This window comes from Notechis scutatus, chromosome Z (assembly GCF_049901735.1).
Source record: "Notechis scutatus isolate UNSWTSFEM ecotype Mainland chromosome Z, rNotScu1.2, whole genome shotgun sequence".
Lineage (NCBI taxonomy): Eukaryota > Metazoa > Chordata > Lepidosauria > Squamata > Elapidae > Notechis > Notechis scutatus.
In genome coordinates this window covers 51,268,033-51,288,736 of record NC_142025.1, presented here as the reverse complement: position 1 = coordinate 51,288,736, position 20,704 = coordinate 51,268,033, and the positions used below count along the sequence as shown (strand labels likewise).

General features: G+C 36.1%; 1 protein-coding gene across 6 annotated transcripts in view; it reads right to left on the bottom strand.

Annotated features, from left to right (window-relative positions):
* CDK14 (cyclin dependent kinase 14) overlaps positions 1–20,704 on the bottom strand; it is a 262,489-nt gene that overhangs the window by 149,045 nt on the left and 92,740 nt on the right. For all 6 annotated transcript variants that reach the window (XR_015745745.1, XM_026686419.2, XM_087946055.1 and 3 more), the window contains 2 exons: positions 18,097–18,176; positions 13,017–13,111 (listed from right to left, as the gene is read on the bottom strand). Coding sequence is in view for 5 of the 6 variants with exons in the window: in XM_026686419.2 (XP_026542204.1) it covers positions 13,017–13,111; positions 18,097–18,176 (175 nt within the window). In the remaining variant the exon portion in view is untranslated. The remainder of the gene's footprint in view (positions 1–13,016; positions 13,112–18,096; positions 18,177–20,704) is intronic.

Below are 20,704 nucleotides of genomic sequence, written 5' to 3'. Positions count from 1 at the left end.
TGCTGATCATTGCTTTTTATTCTGAGATTGAGTGATCTGTTCCTTTTCTAATCTTTTTTCTCTTTGTAATTGTATACAGTGTCATAATTCAAAAATACATTCCTTTTCCCAAAACTTCTCAGCACCCAGCTTTCATAGCTTTATTTTATTACTGAAAAAAATGTTCTAATTATTTTGATATTTGTTTTTGTAAAATATTCTTATTGTTTTATTTATTACCTTATCTTATTGTCAAGTTGCATGCTGATCCCAAGTCCAGATAAATGGGGAGGATTGAGCTAAGGTCTGTAAAAATGTTTGCAAGAAAATATAATGGAAAGGCTTTCAAATGAATCAGGTATGGTACCCAAAGGAAGGACTTCAGGCCAGAAAGTAACTAAGAATCTACTGGGGAAGAGCAAATCTTGCAGTGAGTAATCAAGATATTAATGTTGTATTTGGAATAAATCCAGCAGGAATCCCAGCTCGGGAAACAGCAATTGGTAAAAATAAGAGTCTGTGCAAGGCTTATTGTATAGCAACATGGAATATACAAGGGATGAGCCAGGATAAATTGGATATTATCAAACAGGAGATGGACGGGTTAAATTGACCTTCTTGGAATCAGTGAGTCACACTAGTTAAATTGACCTTCTTGGAATCAGTGAGTCACACTAGTTAGACAATAATTGTATCCAACCTGAGGAATTCACTATCTGTTGCTTGAGACATGACACACAAAAAAACCCACAAAAAAAACATATGGAATGGCATTTACCATCAGCCAAGTAATGGAAAGCTTCCTCACAGTTAATATTCACATTACGACCATCCAAATCTGTGCCAAACCCATTAAAATCACAGTTGCTCAAGTCTATTCCCCAATAACTGAAGCAACAGATCTTGAAACAGAAGGTTTCAATATCAGCATAGAAAAAACATTGTTTACACACTGGCTGATTTTAATGCAAATGTTGACAACCAAGCAGAAAAACACATCACTAGCAGCTTGGGGCTTGAGGAAAGAAAGAAGCAAGCAATTGTTTGATTAAATTTTGCCATGAGAATTTATTTTCTAATATGAATAGCAAACAGCACAAGTGGCCTTGTTATACTTGGCCCTAATCAAATAAACTGCACTGTAATTAGACTATATCCTATGCAGACATCAATGATCCAGTTTGGTCCTCACTGCCAGGGCATATCCGAGTGCTGATTAAAGTTCTGATCATGAATTTTGGTGGTTAAGATCAGAGTCAAACTGTGCAACATAAAAAAGACAGTACCATCAAAGAAGTTTACTAAGTATGCAATTGAGGAAAAAAGTAGGTTTGAACTGCTAAGAGGCTTGGTCAACTATGGCAAGAAATTCAATTGATTGTTGAATCAGCAGCTACGTGGTATGAATCAATATATAAGAAGCCACAGAAAAACACAAGTGGCTCTCAGATAAAACCATTAGAATACCCGAGTGAAGAAAAGCCGTCAAAGCAGCAGGTAAATGGGAGGAAGCAAGGAGACTGAATGCAGATTTCCAAAGAGCAGCAAAGAAAGACAATGAAGTATACTGTGAGCAGCATTGCAAACAGCTAGAAGAGCTGCATAAAGGGCCATACCAGGAATGAATTTGTACAGGTCAAAAGGATTAAACATACTGTTCATAAAAGCATAATCAAAAACAAAAAAGAGAAAGAACTGTCTGACTGCCAAAGCATCGAGATCATATAATGAGAATATCTGAAGCGCTGTAGGATAGCAACAAAAGGTCCAGCTTCCTCAGGATGATAAATAGATGCAGAAATAGAACCAGTCTTCCTTCAGGCTGGGCAATGAGCCAACTGCCAAACAAGGCCCCAGGTGTTGATACCATCCTAGAACTGATGAAACCTGTACCACTCATAATCATTACAGACTGGTGCCAGAAAATTTAAGAAATGAACACAGCAGGGGTAGGATTCACTACCGCTGCTACTACCGGTTTGGTGACTATGTTTTGTGCGCGCTGCACATATGTGTAAAAAAACCTTAAGCTGTGCCACTGGAACAGCTGAAAAGCTCTGCACGCGGGTGCACAGTGTTTGAAAAGCCTCTTTTCCCCTGCTTTTACAACCTCAGCTGTGCTGCACAAAGCAGCTGAGGTTGAAAAAGCAGGAAATAAAGGACAGGTAAGAGTTCAGGCAGGCAGGTGGGCCAAACAGCAGCAAACACAGAACTGGTTCGGTGTCTGTTGCTCTTCAGAGCCACCAGTTCTTTAGAACCGGGCAGAACTGGTAGCATCCTACCTCTGGAACACAGGACGGGAATTAGTCAGTGTTCTTTCCATTGACAAAAAGAGGTAACTCCAAGGATTGCTCCACTTACAGTACAACTGTTCTCAGCCATTATGCCAGCTAGATTTTCATTAATATAATACAACAATGCACCAACCATTGAAAGGGAATGATCAGATATTCAAGCTGGCTTTCAAATCCATGCTGGATCATGGAAAAATCTTAAGAATATTAAAATAAGTGGCGTTGGTAAACTTACCAGTGAATGCCCTTTCTAGACATGCTGCGAGAGAGTCCAGCATTGGGTATGACTCCGCCCTGTTATGACGTGAGCTGAGTCTTGCCACTATAAAAAGCTCGGCCCCGCTGAGAGCCTCAGCTTTTCTGGCGAAGTATCTTAACAAACTAAGTTTGTCTCTGGAATACAAACAAACAGACGCCCCCCTCCCCAAGAATATTAGACCAGATAGCCACAGGGTGGGGCTGGACTCTCTTGCAGTGTATCTAGAAAGGGAGTTCACTGGTAAATCTGCCAACGTCCCTTCTCCGTCACGCTGCTCGAGAGTCCAGCATTGGGACATACCAAAGCCTGCATGCCCAATGGGGGGGGGGGAGGGAGAACCGGCTGGTTATCTTAATCCAAATCGGTAACAAACTGCTGGAGTACCCTCCGTCCAAATGCTGCTTGTGCAGATGCAGATGAGTCTAGCTGGTAATGTCAGACAAACGGGGAAGGCAAGGTCCATCTAGCGGCTCTACAAATTTCCTTGATTGGAGCCTGTGGCCCAAACTGCTGAAGTCGCTGTGCTCCAGGCAGAGTGTGCAGTCAGTTTCTTGGGAGGTGGTTCAGAGTTTCATATGCAGTAGAAATGCATGCCCTGATCCACCTACTTAGCATGGGAGAGGAGACTTCACACCTCCAAAGAAACAGGTTGAAACGACACAAACCTTGCCTCAGTTTTGCAAAAAGGTGCAGTTTGTTTGATATAAATCCTAAGAGCCCTTTTCATGGCCAATGTGCGCCACTGATCTTCCAACACATATTGGGGTTTGGGACAAAAGTTGGGGAGTACAATGTCTTGAGCTCTGTGAAACCAAGAGTTAATTTTTTCGTACAAATGAAGGGTTCAGTGCAAAACCACCCGGTTGTCATGAAACATAGACACCTTCCTGACTGATGTAATAGCTACCAAAAACGATAGCTTGATGGTCAAAAAAACCTGGAGACCCACTATACGTAGAGGCTCAAAGGGAGGGCCCGAGAGGGCTTGGAGCACCTTAGACAGATCCCAAGTGGGATACCTATGCACAACGGGTAGCCGCAGATTTGAGGCTCCCCTCGGAAAACTGTGGACTCAGGGGTGGTGGGTGAGGGATGTGGACCTGTCCCATGAAATTACTGAAGCTAAGACTGCACCTGCCTGCGGATGGTGTTTGGCGCGAGGCCCTTGTCCAGCTCATCCTGGAGAAACTGTAGGACCTCTGGAACAGATGCTGAGGTGGGGTCCTGGACTCTCTCAGAGCACCACTCACAGAATTTCCCCCAAGTGGCATCGTAAAGTTGGGTTGTTGACTGCTTATGTGAAGCCTGTATTGTGTTGATTACACCATCTGAAAGATTGACTTCCCTCACCATTTTCCACTCAACCGCCATGTGGTCAGCTGGAACCACTGGGGTTCCAGATGCAGAAAGACCCCCTGACTGAGAGAGATCCTCGAGGCCGGGATTTTCCATGGCCTCTAAACAGACAAGTTCACCAGGTCGGCAAAACGGGGTCTCCTGGGCCAATGAGGGACCAGCAGAACCAGCTCCGCCTTTTCCTCCAACATCTTCCAGATGATCAACATCAGTTTGCTTATAGAGCAAACCGATCTACAGAGGATGCTGTGGCCATCACACTTCATAGAGCGCTGAGTCATCTGGAGAACAAACAAAGCTATGTGAGGATGCTTTGTGGATTACAGCTCTGCGTTTAACACTATCATCCCAGATATACTAGTAACCAAACTTTATAATCTGTAGGTGCTCCTGGATTAAGAACTTTTTGACAAACAGACCACAGTCTGTTAGATTTGGCCCCCACCTTTCTTCCACTATTCCACTCTGTACTGGTTCCCCCCAGGGTTGTGTCTTGAGTCCCCTGCTATATGCCTTGTACACCTTTGACTGCTCACCAAGCCACGCAACAAACACCATCATAAAGTTTGCGGATGACATGACCGTGATTGATCTCATCTCCAGAGAGGATGAGACGGCATATAAGGCAGAAGTAGAGAACCTGACTGTATGGTGTTCACAGAACAATCTGTCACTGAATGACAAAACCAAAGAACTGATTATGGACTTCAGGAAACATGGACAGGACCACGGCCCACTCATCATCAATGGAGAATGAGTGGAAACTGTCCCTACGATCAGATTCCTTGGCATCCATATTTCAGCTGATATCTCCTGGTCCCCTAACTCCAAGGCCATAGTGAAGAAGGCTCAGCAGCAGCTGCACTTCCTGCGGGTTCTCAGGAAAAACAATCTGGATAAGAAGCTATTGCTGGCTTTCTATAAAGCCTCTATGGAGAGCACTCTGACACAGTGTCTGGGTGTGTGGTATGCAGGCTCCTCAGCTGAGGACAGGAAAACTGTACAGAGGGTGATAAACACAGCTCAAAAGATCATTGGTTACCCTCTGCCCTCCCTGGAAGACTTAGCCAGGTCCCGTTGCCAAAGCAGAATCAAGGGCATCATAGAAGACCCCTCACACCCTGGCAATTATCATTTTGACCTGCTGCCGTCTAGACGGTGCTTTAGGTCAATAAAATCCCACACCACTAGACTAACAAATAGTTTCTTTCCCTGGGCCATCTGAACTGCAAATAAACACAAAGTCACTACCTTACTAAGATGTGAAAAGATGTGAAATCGCAATACCTTTCAGATGTATCATAACATATTACAGTACAATCCATCTCTTGTGTATTACACTCGGCAAAGCATCACAATCAGTGTTGGATGTATATTTTGTGTATATTCGTAGATATTGTACTCTTTAATTGCAAATGGAGATGCAGGTATTCTATTTTTCTTATCTTCATCTTTAAGTGCTCTGGTTTTATTGTATTGCGAACAGTTGCTGGGGTGCATCCACAGTTTCATTTTACTTGTACAATGACAATAAAGTTCTTCTTATCTTATCTAATTGGAAGGGGGGAAAGGCATAGAGGAGACCTGGGGGCCATTTGTTCTGAAGTCCCCTCTGCTCCCTGGTTTGGGAACCTGGAGAAAAACCTGTTTACCTGTGCATTCGGGGGAGTGGCGAAGAGGATCACCTCTGGAGTTCCAAAAAAGTTGAACAATCCTATGAACAGGGGAGGATGGAGTCTCCATTCCGAGTGGTCGACTTGAGTCCGACTCAATCAGTCTGCCTGAGTGTTGTCGACCCCCGAAATATGGTCTATCCTGAGGGACAGAGGTTCCTCTCTGTCCATCTCCCCAGACATTCCGCCTCCTGCATCAAAACCCTGGATTTGGTCCCCCTTTGCCTGTTGTCATGAGCCTTGGCTGCTATATTGTCTGACCTGACTAGCAGATGGGACCCTGACACTAGATTCCGGAAACTTCTCAATGCGAGAAAAAGAGCCCTGAGCTCCAGGAGGTTGACGGGAAGAGACCTGTCTGAAGACGGCCAGTGTGCTTGGGCCATCCAGTCCTGGGCATGCACTCCCCAACCGTGAAGGCTTGCATCCATAGCCTCTACAGTTCTGTCCCTCACCATAAAGGTGAGGGTGACCCTTTGCGATGGCCTGAGACTGCCACCATCAAAAGGATCGAAGCACCTGTGGAGAAAGCAGTACCCTGCGGGCAGAATGGCTGATCCCTTCTCTTTGGAATGCCCATGGCAAAAAATCGATGCATGAGATCATCTTCCCAAGCCACTGGGACAGGAGAGAGAGAGGAACAGAGTGACTTAGTTGAATTCTGTTCGGCTGCCTGGATGGAGGTAGATTGAAACAGAATGTTGTCCAGATAGCATTGGACCCTTACAGATAAGGCTTGAAGGAGAACTGCCAATGCTGCCAAGACCTTAGTAAAGACCCACTACGGGTTTCCACTACATATGGTTCTAAGGTCCAAAGAGGTTTTCCCCAAAGCAAGGGGCCACCGGCAACTTCCACTTACGTTTAGAGTCAGTCTACCAGTTGCACATCCAGAGGAGGCGCCTGGCAGACACCGAAGAAGCCATTGCCTTAGAAGCAAACTTTGCAGAGGTTATAGTGGCGTCGGTGGTGAATTTGGCTGCCACTCTTATTTTGTTGAGGTCCCAGTGGGACCTGACATCAGCACTGGGAACTCTGTCCTGAAGCTGATGCAACCAGCGAATGGCAGACCTGGTAAAAACAAGGCCACAGTGGAATGGACAATTAAGACAATGGAGAGAAGGACCTGTACATTGACTACCATGCTGACTGTATCAAAAGTAAGCCACACAACCCGCAACTCAGCTTTAACCCTCAACCACAACCCTACCTCAACCGATCCACCATCACCCAAGACTAGGCATGCACGCCCCTAACTACCTCAATTCCAACTACTGCTGGCCTTAAATGCAAACTACTCAATGCAAGAAGCCTCGTGAATAAAATACCTGAATTTTTCCTCCTACTAAATATGGCTAAATTCAACATTATATTTGTCTGTGAAACATGGCTCAATGCATCTCTCCCTGACTCCATTACCACAGTAAGAGACTATCATGTTTACCGATCAGATCATGAAATTCGTAGAGGAGGTGGTGTTGCTATCTTCTATAAAAAGTCCTTACATCTAAAAATATCCAAGTTACCCAGGAGCTTGCTCTTCCTGAGACCATCATCTGTGAACTATCCTTAAATATCACAATTCGATTCTTACTATGTTACAGAGCACCTGATTATGACATCGAACATGTAAACAAGCTAAATACATTACTAACATGGGCTGCATCCTGCCCATACCCTTTTATCTTTCTTGGCGATTTCAATCTACCTCATATTGACTGGACCCTAAATGATTGTACAACTGAAATCATACACACAACCTTCTACAATGCTATTACAAATCTGGGACTGGAACAACTAGTAACCAACAACACTAGACTAAACAACTGTCTCGATCTCATCTTCTGCAATAGTTTGAATTTAATTTACGAATACAAACTAAAGAACCCTTTTCCAGCAGTGACCACAATATGATTGACTTTTTGTCTCAACATCGCCCACACAAAAATCACCACAATGATGTAATCCCCAATTGTAACTTCAAAAAGGCAACTATGATCTTATAGACAACGATCTCTCATCCCTTGATTGGCAATCTCTATTCACTGGATGCAATACTGTTGAAGACCATTACAACATATTTTTACTTGAAGTCAAAAGAGTCATCAAACTATATGTACCAACAACAACTCCCAAAACAAAACAAAAAAGCAGATTACCCATAACAATAAGGAAACTTCAATCCAAAAAGAGATCACTCTGGCGAAAAAACAAATCTGGTCACGTTGCCAATTTCAAAAGCCAATACAAAAATGTATGCCACCAGATAAAGACCGAATGCATCAATTATCACATTAAACAAGAGGAAAACCTTCTAAGCACCAATTCCACCCGTGCTTTTACAATTTTGTAAACAACAAACTAAAAGACTCAAGGTCTATCCCACCCTTGATAGGACCTGATGGTAAAGACTGCAACGACGACACCATTAAAGCCAACATCTTTAACACATTCTTGGCTCAGTATTTGTAAACAGCAATGGATCATGCCCAGTATTTCCTAGCCGTACCACAGATAACAACAATGATCTAATACATATCGATTTTACAGAAGACAATGTTGAAAAAGCACTACGCAATCTAAAACCATCTCTATCTATTGGACCGGATGGAATATGTGCCTACTTCTTAAAAAAGCTATCCACTGCCATAGCCAAACCTCTAAGCATAATCTTTGAAAAATCTTTCAGGACCAGCTCCTTGCCTAACCTATGGTCACAAGCCACAGTCATCCCCATCTTCAAAAAGGAGACCCAAGCCTAGTTGAAAATTACAGACCAATCTCCTTATGCTGCGTCACCTGTAAAGTCATGGAATCAATTATTAACCAATCCATCATCCTCCACTTAGAGACAAACAACCTACTCTCCAATAAACAATTTGGTTTCAGAAAAAAACTATCCTGTAATCTGCAACTCTTACACTGCAAAAACATATGGGCGACACAACTCGACCAGGGCAAAGCAATAGACGCAATCTACATAGACTTCTGTAAAACCTTTGATTCAGTGGTACATGACAAGCTACTCCTAAAAATAAAATCCTATGGTATCTCTGGACAACTGAATAACTGGATAGAAGCATTCCTGGCAAACAGACAACAAATGGTCAAAATTGGGAGCGTCCTATCAAATTCTGTACCTGTCAATAGTGGTGTCCCCCAAGGCAGTGTTCTAGGACCAACTCTCTTCATACTCTACATAAATGACCTCTGTGATCATATTAAGAGCAATTGCGTTCTTTTACGCTGATGATGTAAAGCTGTTCAATACCACAGACAATACTGCTACCCTACAAAAAGTTCTTGACTATGTATCAGAATGGTCAAACAAATGGCAACTTCAAATCTCAACAAATAAATGCTCTGTCTTACATATTGGCAAAAAAAATCAGAAAATAAAATACAAGCTGAATAGTCAAGATCTTGTTGATGACCCAAGCTCTGTAAAGGACCTTGGAATACTCACCTCTAATGATCTAAGTGCTAGAGCCCACTGCAACTACATAGCCAAAAGGCATTAAGAGTTGTTAACCTAATCCTACGTAGCTTTTTCTCTGGTAATATCACACTACTAACCAGAGCATACAAAACATTTGCTAGACCAATACTCGAATACAGTTCATCAGTCTGGAACCCACATTACGTATCTGATATTAGCACAATTGAGAAAGTCCAGAAATATTTCACAAGAAGAGTTCTCCACTCCTCTACTCGTTTGTAGAATACCTTATGCCACCAGACTTGAAATTCTAGAACTAGAAAACCTTGAATTACGCCGTCTTCGGTCTGATTTAAGCATGGTATATAAAATCATACATTGCAATGTCCTACCTGTCAATGAATACTTCAGCTTCAACCATAACAACACAAGAGCACACAATAGATACAAACTCAAAGTTAACCGCACCAAACTTGATTGCAGGAAATACGACTTCAGCAATAGAGTGGTCAATGTCTGGAATACTCTACCCGACTCCGTAGTTTCTTCCCAAACCCCAAAAACTTTAACCTTAGACTGTCTACTATTGACCTCACCCTTTCCTAAGAGGTCTGTAGGGATGCGTATAAGCGCACCAACGTGCCTACCGTCCCTGTCCTATTGTTTCTCTTATTCTTCTTTTATTTTTCTTATATGTACCCATTTCATGTATTCACAACTATGTATACACTTATACTTATTATCTTGTAAACAATTGGCAAATCAAATAAATAAATAAAAAATAATTATCTACTAGAATATAAAATGGAGGAGGAGCAACTTAAAAAAGTTATGATAGTATAGGCTAAAAATTTCAGTTAACAATATTGCATTAGACAATTGGCAAAAGTATGGGAAAGAAATAGAAAAATAACACATGCAACCTTGTATAAAGGAAATCAATACAAAATGTTTTACAGATGGCATCTTCCTTCAACAAGATTGGCTAATGTATCACCACAATGTATCACCACAATGTATCACCACAATGTTACACCACAATGTATCACCACAATGTTGGAAATGCAGCATGGCGATAGGGACTTACTATCACATGTAGTGGAAATGTGTAAAAGCAAAAGAGTATTGGTGGCAGATAAAGGTATGGATGGAAGAGATGGTTAGCCAAAAAAATAGAGTTTAGACCAGAAATGTTCCTATTATAATTATAGATGAGAAATATAATAAAGGAACAATATACTTAATGTTGCTATAATAATAGCTGCGAGATTGGTGTATGCCCCAAACTGGAAGAATGAAGACACCCCTAGCGAAAGCAAAATAATAAGGAAAATATTGGTCTGTGCAGAGACGGACAGACTAACTCTAGAAATTAAGGATAAGGGTGAGACAAAGTACTATGAAGCCTGGAGCAAAATGTATCAATGGCGAGGAAAAGAAGAAATTGTTGACACTTTATAGGAATGAAAGTTAAAGTTTTGTAAGTTAAAGAAAATGAAATATAATGGACAAATGTGATATGAATATAAAGACTATGAGGGGGAAAAGGAGATGGAAAAGAAGCTAGGTTGTAAATATGTATATAAATGTATATAAATGTAAATAGAAAGAAATATGTAACCAGCATTAAATAAACAATGTAGGAAAAAAGGAAAAATCAACAGTTATGTCTACTTTTATGCTATATTATGTACGGCCAAAATGATGGCCAAGAAAGTCACACTGTGTTCAATTGTTTTTAATGTTTACTTAATAAAATTATTAAGAAAGAAAGAAAACTACCTATAATCTTAATTGATACGTTCTGAAGTGTAAGTTCACTAATTGTTCTTTGATACTACCTTTGTTTTCTAATATTTAACACTCAAGATTTTTCAGTTTCCATTTTTATTCTCATAACCTATTTAAGTAGAAATTATCTTCAGCTATTGCCATCAGTATATCTCTAAGAGTTAATTTTCTAATGTCCAATTTTGATTTCACATGTTAACTCTTCCAACATGTCATTATACATTAACCGTATATATTTATAAAGGTGTGAGAGCCTTTATATTCTGAATCTCTTAATTTTCCCCAAACTCAGTTCTTACGCTACTTTTTTATTCATCATAGAAGTTCTTCATAGCAATAAATATATTCTGATATAATTTAAACAAAGATCTTGCTGTAGTCAGTAAAGCAAACATATTGATAGTCCTTGACTTATAACCACAATTGGGAGCAGAAGTGTCATCGTTAAATGATGCAGTTATTAAGTGAGTAATGGCCAATTTAACAACTTTTTTTGCTTTGATCATTAAAATGAATCCAGATTCCCCTATTGAATTTGTTTGTGGGAAAACTGCAAATAGGACTGCTATTATTGTAAATACATGCCAGTTGCCACGACCCAAATATTGATCATATGACTATGAGAAGGGCACTGATATGGTCATTAGTGCAAAATTGGTCATAAATCATTTTAGTGCTGTTATAATTTTGAACCATCGCTAAACAAATGATCACAAATTGAGGACTATGCAAAAATTTTAAACATTTGTTTAACCCATTTTTTTCAAATTTTTCATTTTCGCTATACTCCCTTATAACACAAACTACTTGTGAGTTAATGTAATGATGCAGTAGTTTGCACACTTTCTTCCATCTCCCTGCTTTGACATCTGTACATAGATTAGTCTTTTACCATCTCTAGGCCATACAATATTCTTTTGTATTAACTATGATAGAGATATATTGTCCTTCTGACAATCCAAGTAGTTTATAATAAAGTAGGAGAGCATCCTGCATAAAAATAGCATGTAAAATTAAGTATATACATACATTCATACATACATACATACATACAAATTGGTCATTGAAATATTAACCGTACAGATTTTTTTAGTATAAAATTAATCTAGTTAAATCTAGTTGAAATTTCTTATAAATTATATATTATTTTTCCATTGGTAGAAATTTGAGAATTAATTACAATAACTCATTATTCAATACTGCAGCTAAATACTGAAATCATGTTATATAAATACCATATGTTAGTCTTGGGAAAATGAAAGATGATTTATTGGGAGTTTAAAACTAAACCTCATATAATGATTCTCTCAGTAAAATTACATCTTTAAATTGTGTACTGTGAAAACTGACATTTTAATTAATAGCTGAAATGCTATGGAGGGAAAAGAAGCTATGGAGTATAAATTATCCTGACTATAGTTTTCTGATACTAATTATTTAAACAGAATTTCCAGATGCAATAAAAAAACAGAGTTTTGAACTCGTGTAAATTCCTTTTCAAGTCTCACAATGTTTTCCTGAATCTATAATCATGTTTTTTTTAAAATCAAAATTACCAGTCCACGTAAAAAGATTTCAATTAGTGCAGTGCTATATAACAGAGCCCTTGTAAATAAATGAAAAAAAGCTATAACTTGCAAAAAAAAAATTAGCAGCTTGTTAATGGGTGGCTAAAGAAAGGCCAATTCTAAAATTTCCCTTGAAAAATCTTGCATATTTTATGTTAGCTTCATATTAGAGAGATTATCTTTTATTTTTTACTTTCTCCTTTCATGCAAAGTACAAGTTCTTGTTCTTTTACCTCTACCAAGTGAGTGGTTAAAAGCTAAGTTGTGGTTTGTTTAAATTCTTTATTGCACATTATACAGCTCTTAAGGCAGCTTTCAAAATATAATAAATTAAATTTTATGCAGATAATAAATACATATTATAAAAATGAGCACAATTATAGGAATTATACATCTCTAAGTAGTAGAATGGAGGAGAAGAAAGGAATCAAGATAGTTTGTCTTATGCATCAGAAATTAAGGCAATATCTGATATGATTATCATAGTATTTTAAGTATGGAATGTCCTTTATATTATACTCCAAACAATATCAGCAGCAAGAGACTTATATGCAAGTTATCCAGGTTTCTTTGATCCAGTGGCAGCCATTCTGTTTTTAACTGTTTTTAGCTTAGGTGATAGAATGCAAAAAAAAAAAAAAAATTGTATAAACTTACCACAAACTCAAATACTAGGGTCAGTGTCTCTTTTGTATGAATGATATCATGAAGCAGCACAATATTAGCATGTTTTAGACCTTTCAGGAGAGATGCTGAAAGACAAAAGCAAAACCTATGAAAAAAGTATTCAATGCTTTTCTCCAAAAATGTTTTTAACACAGTAACATTTTGTAGATCTTCTAAAATTTGGAATCGTCCAGAGGCAGAATAGTGCAATTTCTCACCAACTATAAGAAAGAGGAGAAACTATGTTCTTCCTAGGTTATGTCTTCCAGAAACAATTGTATCAAAAAAATAAATGTAGCTATAGAACCAGTTCGCTACATTAAACTATTTACTCACTATTTTATAAAAAAATTCATAAAGGATCACTGTTTTAGTCCTGATATCATCAAAATTACATTAAGGGTCACAAGAAATATATTTTAACCTTGATCAAATAAATCAACTTTATATTCCTTCCTTTTTATTTCTAACAATTTTAATCTTTAATCAATTAAGAACTTGATTTATTTCCATTTTTGCTTTATCCTCTCTCATAAGATTCTTTAAAAATTTAACAAGATTCTTTTGTAAATTCAATATAGAAAAACTATCCTGGTTTATTGTTTTATATCCCTTTTAAAACATCACTACTTTCTTCTATGTTTGCAGTGTAGTATCTTTTTTGCAGGTCATCCAGTTTCAACCCAATCTTCATCTTATCAAGTAGAATTAGTAGAATTAGTTTCTTTTCCATAACATCTTTTAGATATAGTCTTTCAATAGAATGAAATGTCTCTATTGGCACTATTAAAATTAACTTGTGAGTTCATTGTTCAAAAATAATTGTAAGTCCAATGTATGCATACTCCCTTAATTGTAATCCTTAGTTCCATATAGTGTCTAATTATGTTTATTCAAAGCAAAGAATTTTTTCTATGAGAATGACCCTTTATAATTAATTCCAAAATCTTTTGGAGAAGGCTGCAAGCTGATTTAATCTATTTAATATTGCAAGACTTGTTAATAAAAATCAAATAATGTTTTCTTCAATAAAGAAATGAATAATGTGTTTGATTTATATGTTTATTTTTTATATAAACAAAACTTTATTTAGTTAGAAGACTTTTGTGGAAAACAGATCGTGCTTTAGGTTACACATATATACATAAGTATTGGAAATTCAAAAAGTTTCACAAACTTAAATCACCATTGTAAATAGTAAAATTATATTACATAAATACATTTGTGCAACTTGGTAGAAAATTAATAAATATGAGGAAAAGGATGCAAAAATGCCATGAAAGCATTTATGTGATAATGATGATCAAATGGTAATAGTCTGGATGGATTTAGTTGAAATATATGAATATCTGTTGAAAGAAGTATAATGATTGTATATAAAATGACCATTTTACATAAATTAGAATTGGGTAAATCAAGAAAAACAAAAAATAAATGTTATGCAACAAGAAGCGGTTACATAGAAAATATATGAGGTCAAACAAGAAGTGAAAGAATCAGCAATGAAATGGGTACCGAATGAATGAGGATTGGATACAAAAATGTATGTTCAGTCCTACAGAGCAAATGAATAAGGAACAAATCAGTAATCAAATATATGAAATGTAAGTAAAAGAAGAAAAAAGTTCCAGAAAGTTGTGATGAAACGAACTCAGATTCTCAGAAATCAGAAATTAAAAAACAGACAAGTAAACAAAATATAGTACTTGAATTTATGTAGAGATCTGGTAGAAGCATGATTTTCAAGGAGATACAGATTTGAAAGAAAGGTATTGGTAAACTAGATTTACCTAGCTTTCCTTTTTCTTAACCTCCTAGTTTTAATTTAATTATGTACTACCAATCACTCTTATTTGTAATGCTGTTTAATTCGAAGGTATCAGAATTATAGGAATATAAATGTAGACAATCTGACAACAATAAAAACATCTAAATAATCTTAAGTGAGTTGTCTGTCAACTAATTAATAGATTGGATAGTTTTAATCCACTTGCTGAAATGAGCTTGAGCCTTTGTCTCTGAACATCGATCTACAATACATAAAATGCATTTTCTAGGTATAAGAACAACTAATATAAAATAAATTATGAAGCAAAACTATTTTTTACTAATGAACAAAAACAACACAACATCCTATGGGTTAAAATAGAAATAAATAACTCTAACTATGCAATTCATGATAGATAATTCTTGCATATCAAGCAATTTACAATTTTGGAAACCATGGATATCTAAATAGCTCAATAACAACCCTCTGTAATGCTAGTGCCAGACTACCCTTATTTAGACATTCTTCCTACAAATAACAATTTAAGGAATTTAGAGAATGGAGAGCCTAAAAGAATATGCAGAATGAGACGTTTATTTATAGGCAAGAAAGCCATTTGTCTTAAAGAAATAGCCAATTAGGAAATACATGTATAGATCTGTATCTATAAAAGCATTTTAGTAAGGAAATAAATAATTTCCCCCTTTACAAATTTTAAAAAGCTAAGTATTCTTTCATTAATTAGCCCAAAATGTTATTAAAAATTTATTCTGCATATTTTTAAAGAGCCATTATAAATAATGATGAATAAAATATGTTTACAAATGGCACTAGAAATCAATACTTTATTTCTGCACAGAAATTTAGCTAAACTATTTGAAATTGCCAATATGCTAAAATTTTAGTTGTATAAATATCATTCTTACTGACTGCATGTTCCTAACCACACTTAAACATCTCAGAAATTTAATAATGTAAGGTAAAAATAAACCAGAAGATACGATTAAGTTATAAACCAAATAAACATAACCAGCACATCGATGTTGTTGAAAACCAGCAGTTATGGGTTAATGTGAAATAAGAACTCATACTAAGAATTTTATTAACAAGCTTATTATGTAAATGCTAATGTAACATGTTTTTTTTACTTGCAGCAAACATAAACAGATGGCTCTGTTTTAATTTAATTCCCCAATGAGTTTTGAGCAAGCACCCTAGCATATGATGCAATAGTCTAAAATTAAAATAAATGCTTTTGCTTATATTCAAGTTTGTTACTTATTCCAATGTCATACTATTTCAACAGTTAAAATCTAATGTTTGAAAAATGGAAGGAAATACATATAATTTCATTCTTTCTACTGAGCATCAGAAATGCTCTTTTTAACTATTCTTCAGGTTTAATCCCAAGTTTTGGTTTAATTGGATGTTATATTTATGTATTATTTATGTATTATTTTATTGAAACACAAATCAATTGAAGTTTTTTGGGTTGTTGTGATATATACTATTATAGATCTATATATTATATTCTATTTTATGGTAGTGACCTGCTATTATGTAACCACATTTTATGATGACTTTGTCTTCTAGTTTTTGGCAAAACTGCAACTGAACTGAACCATTGATTCACTTCAAGATTTGCTTGGTGACCACCAAATTCAATATGAGGACTATGAATATGATATATGATGTGATGTGATGTATGATAATAAGGTATAATAAAATATAATATGATATAAGATATATATCATTTTCAATTAAATTATAATCATGTTTATCTTCAACTAATTTAAGGTATACAGAGTTTCCTATACTGTATAACATAGCATTATAATTAGTATTAAAGAAGAAAGTCCTATGAATGGATTTATTTTATCATATATAAATACTTCTTCATTCCTGTAAGATAAAGGCATATAACCAACCCATTATCTACCTAATGTAGAGATCAGTACAACACAGAATGAATAGCTCCCGCAAGGAAATCCATACAATTAAAAAATGAAATCCTATTAAATCTAATATATGTGAATATTTTTAAATGCTATTTAATTTTTATTTCTGTTTTCATTTACACTATATTTTCCTGAAAGGAAGAAAATTCTGATTTTATGGCAATTTCCTTTTATGCAAGAAAGGCTACTGAATTAACAGAATTAACTGAATCATTCCTGAAGATGTTAGATCTGTCTAATGTGAAACATATCCCTGTTTAGATTATTGCAATGTGTAACTTTGTATACCTATAAACCACTGACTACTGAAAAATAAATAGGTGTTCTCTATGAGTATATAAGAAATCCTTCTCCCTGCCACCCTTCCCAGACCATAAGTATTTCTTTAATTGCTAAGCTTGTAATATTTAAAATTGATACCTGCAAGATAATATACTTCTAATTAAAAGAAAGTAGCAGTACTTTGAATATCCAATAGGTCATTTTAGCAGTAATTTATTTAGCAATAAATTACTTTAGTGAAAACCTAGTCTAGCCAGATTTGAAAATTCTCTTGAATTATAACTTTAGTCTGTATATGTATTTTATACACTAATCCATATTACCTAGAGTGGATCTACAAAACAGTACAGCTTTTTCTCAGTTTGATACTCTTCAATGTATTGGAAATCAGCTCATAAAATTCATAGCGAGATAGCCAACATTAAATGGCTAAATAATCTTGGTTGGAGCACTACTTCTTACACCCTCCTTCACACATTATTTTAAAGCGTAGCTCCTCTTTTAATGCAAGATTTTTCTTTCCTTATGTCCAGTAGCATCACTTAATAATTTGGATCATGCTGATCACATTGTTTATTTTTTTAAAGAAGTCAAATACTTATTACATTTCACATTATCTTTTTAAATGTTCTGTTTAGTACACTTTTTAGTGGCTTTAATTAATAAATAAACAATCATCCTCAAAACACTGCCAATTTAAAATTTTTCTGGATTTGGATTCTACTTCTCAGCAGCAGTTCTGTGAACAGAATATTCTTAATGTGAACTCCCACTGGTATTTCTACACCTCCACAATTGCATACATGCTGTCATGTATACCTGATACCACTTCCTATATAAGCCATCCACCCCACCTAAAACATTTTTATTTTATTTTATAATAACTCCCATATATTGGAGTGGTTTTGATTTTCAAGTAGCAATCCAACTTTTCCAAGGACTGTAACCATATAATTTGAGAAACATAAAGGTTCTTCAGAGTCAACAAGATATTGCAAATAAGATATCTGCTGTAATTACAAAAAGAAGGGAGATAAAATTGAGAGCAAAATAAAAAGCATACCTTCTCTGATAGCTGTAAATGGAGTACCTTCTTCTTCCTGAAGTCTTATTACTTTCAGTGCTACTAGCTTTCCATTTACTCTGGAATAAAAAGACCAAAACACAATTATCTCAGCACTTTAGACTTTTCTATTTGCAGTACACAGAGCTTCTTATGATTAAGACTTCGTTATCCTCCACAAAAACAGCACATTATCATTTTAAAACCATTTTTTAAAATGTAATCTTGGGTATTTATTCTAATTATACTGTCACATTTTATTTGATGGTTTAAACTTAAATGGACATTTATCATTTATTCCCAACCAAAATAGAAATAATGTCTACATAGGCTTTTATTGACCTCAGTATGCTTGTTTTCCAAACTACTGAATTAAGATGAAACAGATGTAGGAATTATAGTTGCTTTGTTGGTGCAATTAAACTAAGGCTCATGGTTCATCCTGACCGAGTTTAAAATGGCAACATCCATCAACATCCATTATTTATAATTTTTGTCATTTCCTGGGAATAGAATAAACATGCTTACTTCTTTTATGCTTGGTAATGTTTCAGAACATATTATTTTATTGTGGATTTTTTTCTGTTTTGCTTTTGTAACTTGCACTTAATGTTACCTGTTTTCAAAAAGTGCCAGGTATGGCTATTACATTCCTTTTGTACTTTTTGTACTTTTAGATTATTCATTGGTAAATAAGGCAAAACCAAAAGGATTGTTTTTATTTGTATTCATAATAATTTGTATTTTAAATAATTTTCACGGCATATGTCTATGCTTTGTGCCTATGCTGTTATTTCCTGTCTATATAACAGCCAGAAGCAGAAAATTGGGATCTTATGTGTTTAAAAGTCATGAATAAACCCAGAATATCCAGAAATACATCAGTAAAACAGTACCTAAAATTGAGTTGCTGACAGAATGTCTGGGGAAGCAACAGATACGGGAAGATCAAGAAGAGGCAGTGGCATGGCAAGATGGGATTTATGTACCATCAGCTGAGGTATCAGATATTGGGAAGTAGTATCAATGGCTGGAAAGGGCTAGACTGAAAGAGGCAATGATGATAGGAGGCCAAGAACACTGAGGTAATGATGATAGGAGGCCAAGAATAAGCACTAAGCACCAGATCCATAGAAGTAGGGGTTTGACCATACCAGCAGGACCCAAGGTAGAGATCGCATAGAGAGGCCTCAGAGACAGTTCAATAAATAGTGCTGGGTATAAGAAGAAGCAGGAATAGCATACAATGAAAGGCACATCCAAGTAAAATTATAATCTTAAATTATAAATTTTGTGTGTGTGTGTGTGTGTGTGTGTGTGTGTGTGTGTATGGTATTCGGCTTTGTTCGGGTATTTTCCCACGTCATTGTAGTTGTTCTTTTAAAGTTGTAGCAACGTTTCAGCAGAATCTCATCTGCCATCATCAGGCTTCTGTATTGTGTCCGTCTGTGAGTCAGACTTTTACAGTGGTTTCAGATTTAAATTTGGGGCAGCCTATTGCTGTGCCAGAATGGTTTTTTCTTCATCCTGATTGGTTGGGAGTCATGGTCTGTGTTTATTGGTCTCGGAGTTTGCTGTGTTCTGTTTGATTGGTGTCTCTAATATCTTCTGTCTGTTTTTTGGCTCTTTTTGTATCTTGATTGGCTGGCAGCATTGTGTTACTTTATTGGAGGCCTTTAGTGCAGCTTGGCTTCGGGTAAATGGACGGCTATCATTAGTTAGGAAGCTGGGTTTCATCTGGGTGCCTGGTTGGGATGTGTTTGAGCTGGAGGTATCAGGGGGGATCTGTTTGTGCCCAGGTGTTTGCCTGGCACCCAGATGAAACCCAGCTTCCTAACTAAAAATATGTATGGCATTCGGCTTTGTTCGGGTATTTTCCCACGTCATTGTAGTTGTTCTTTTAAAGTTAGCCAGCTACAACTTTAAAAGAACAACTACAATGACGTGGGAAAATACCCGAACAAAGCCGAATGCCATACATGTAAGTACCCGTGAAAACTTAAGAAAACAAATATATATATATATATATACATATACATATACATATACATATACATATACATATACATACATACATACATACATACATACATACATATATATAAATAAAAATAAGATTTTCATATCATGTTGTTCTAAGCTTAGAAACATAAACAATAGTGGATTTGATTGAAGCAAATCATTTTTGTCCATTAAGTGATGATTTGACACTTCGAATTGTCAACCAAATCGATTTGCTTAATTAGTTAAATGAACATGTTCTGCAGATAGACAAATAAAATTTAGCAGAACATAATAGACTCTGTACTACAAGAAACATTTTCAAAGGAAATCAATTTCAGATTATGGGTTTTGAAATCTACTGACTACAAAAGCATATGGATATATACATACATGGCCAAAGAAGACAAAAGAGGAGACTTTGGAGGCATTTAAGATTTAATCCCATTCAGTATACCCAATTTTCAATATGAAGTTTTACTTTAATACTGTGCTGCCTCTGAGTCATAAAATTATTTATATTTTTATTTAAAAAAATTCTTTAATCTCTACATTAAAATTATTTTTTAAAATTGACAAAATCTTAAAACATGCAAATGTTATAAAT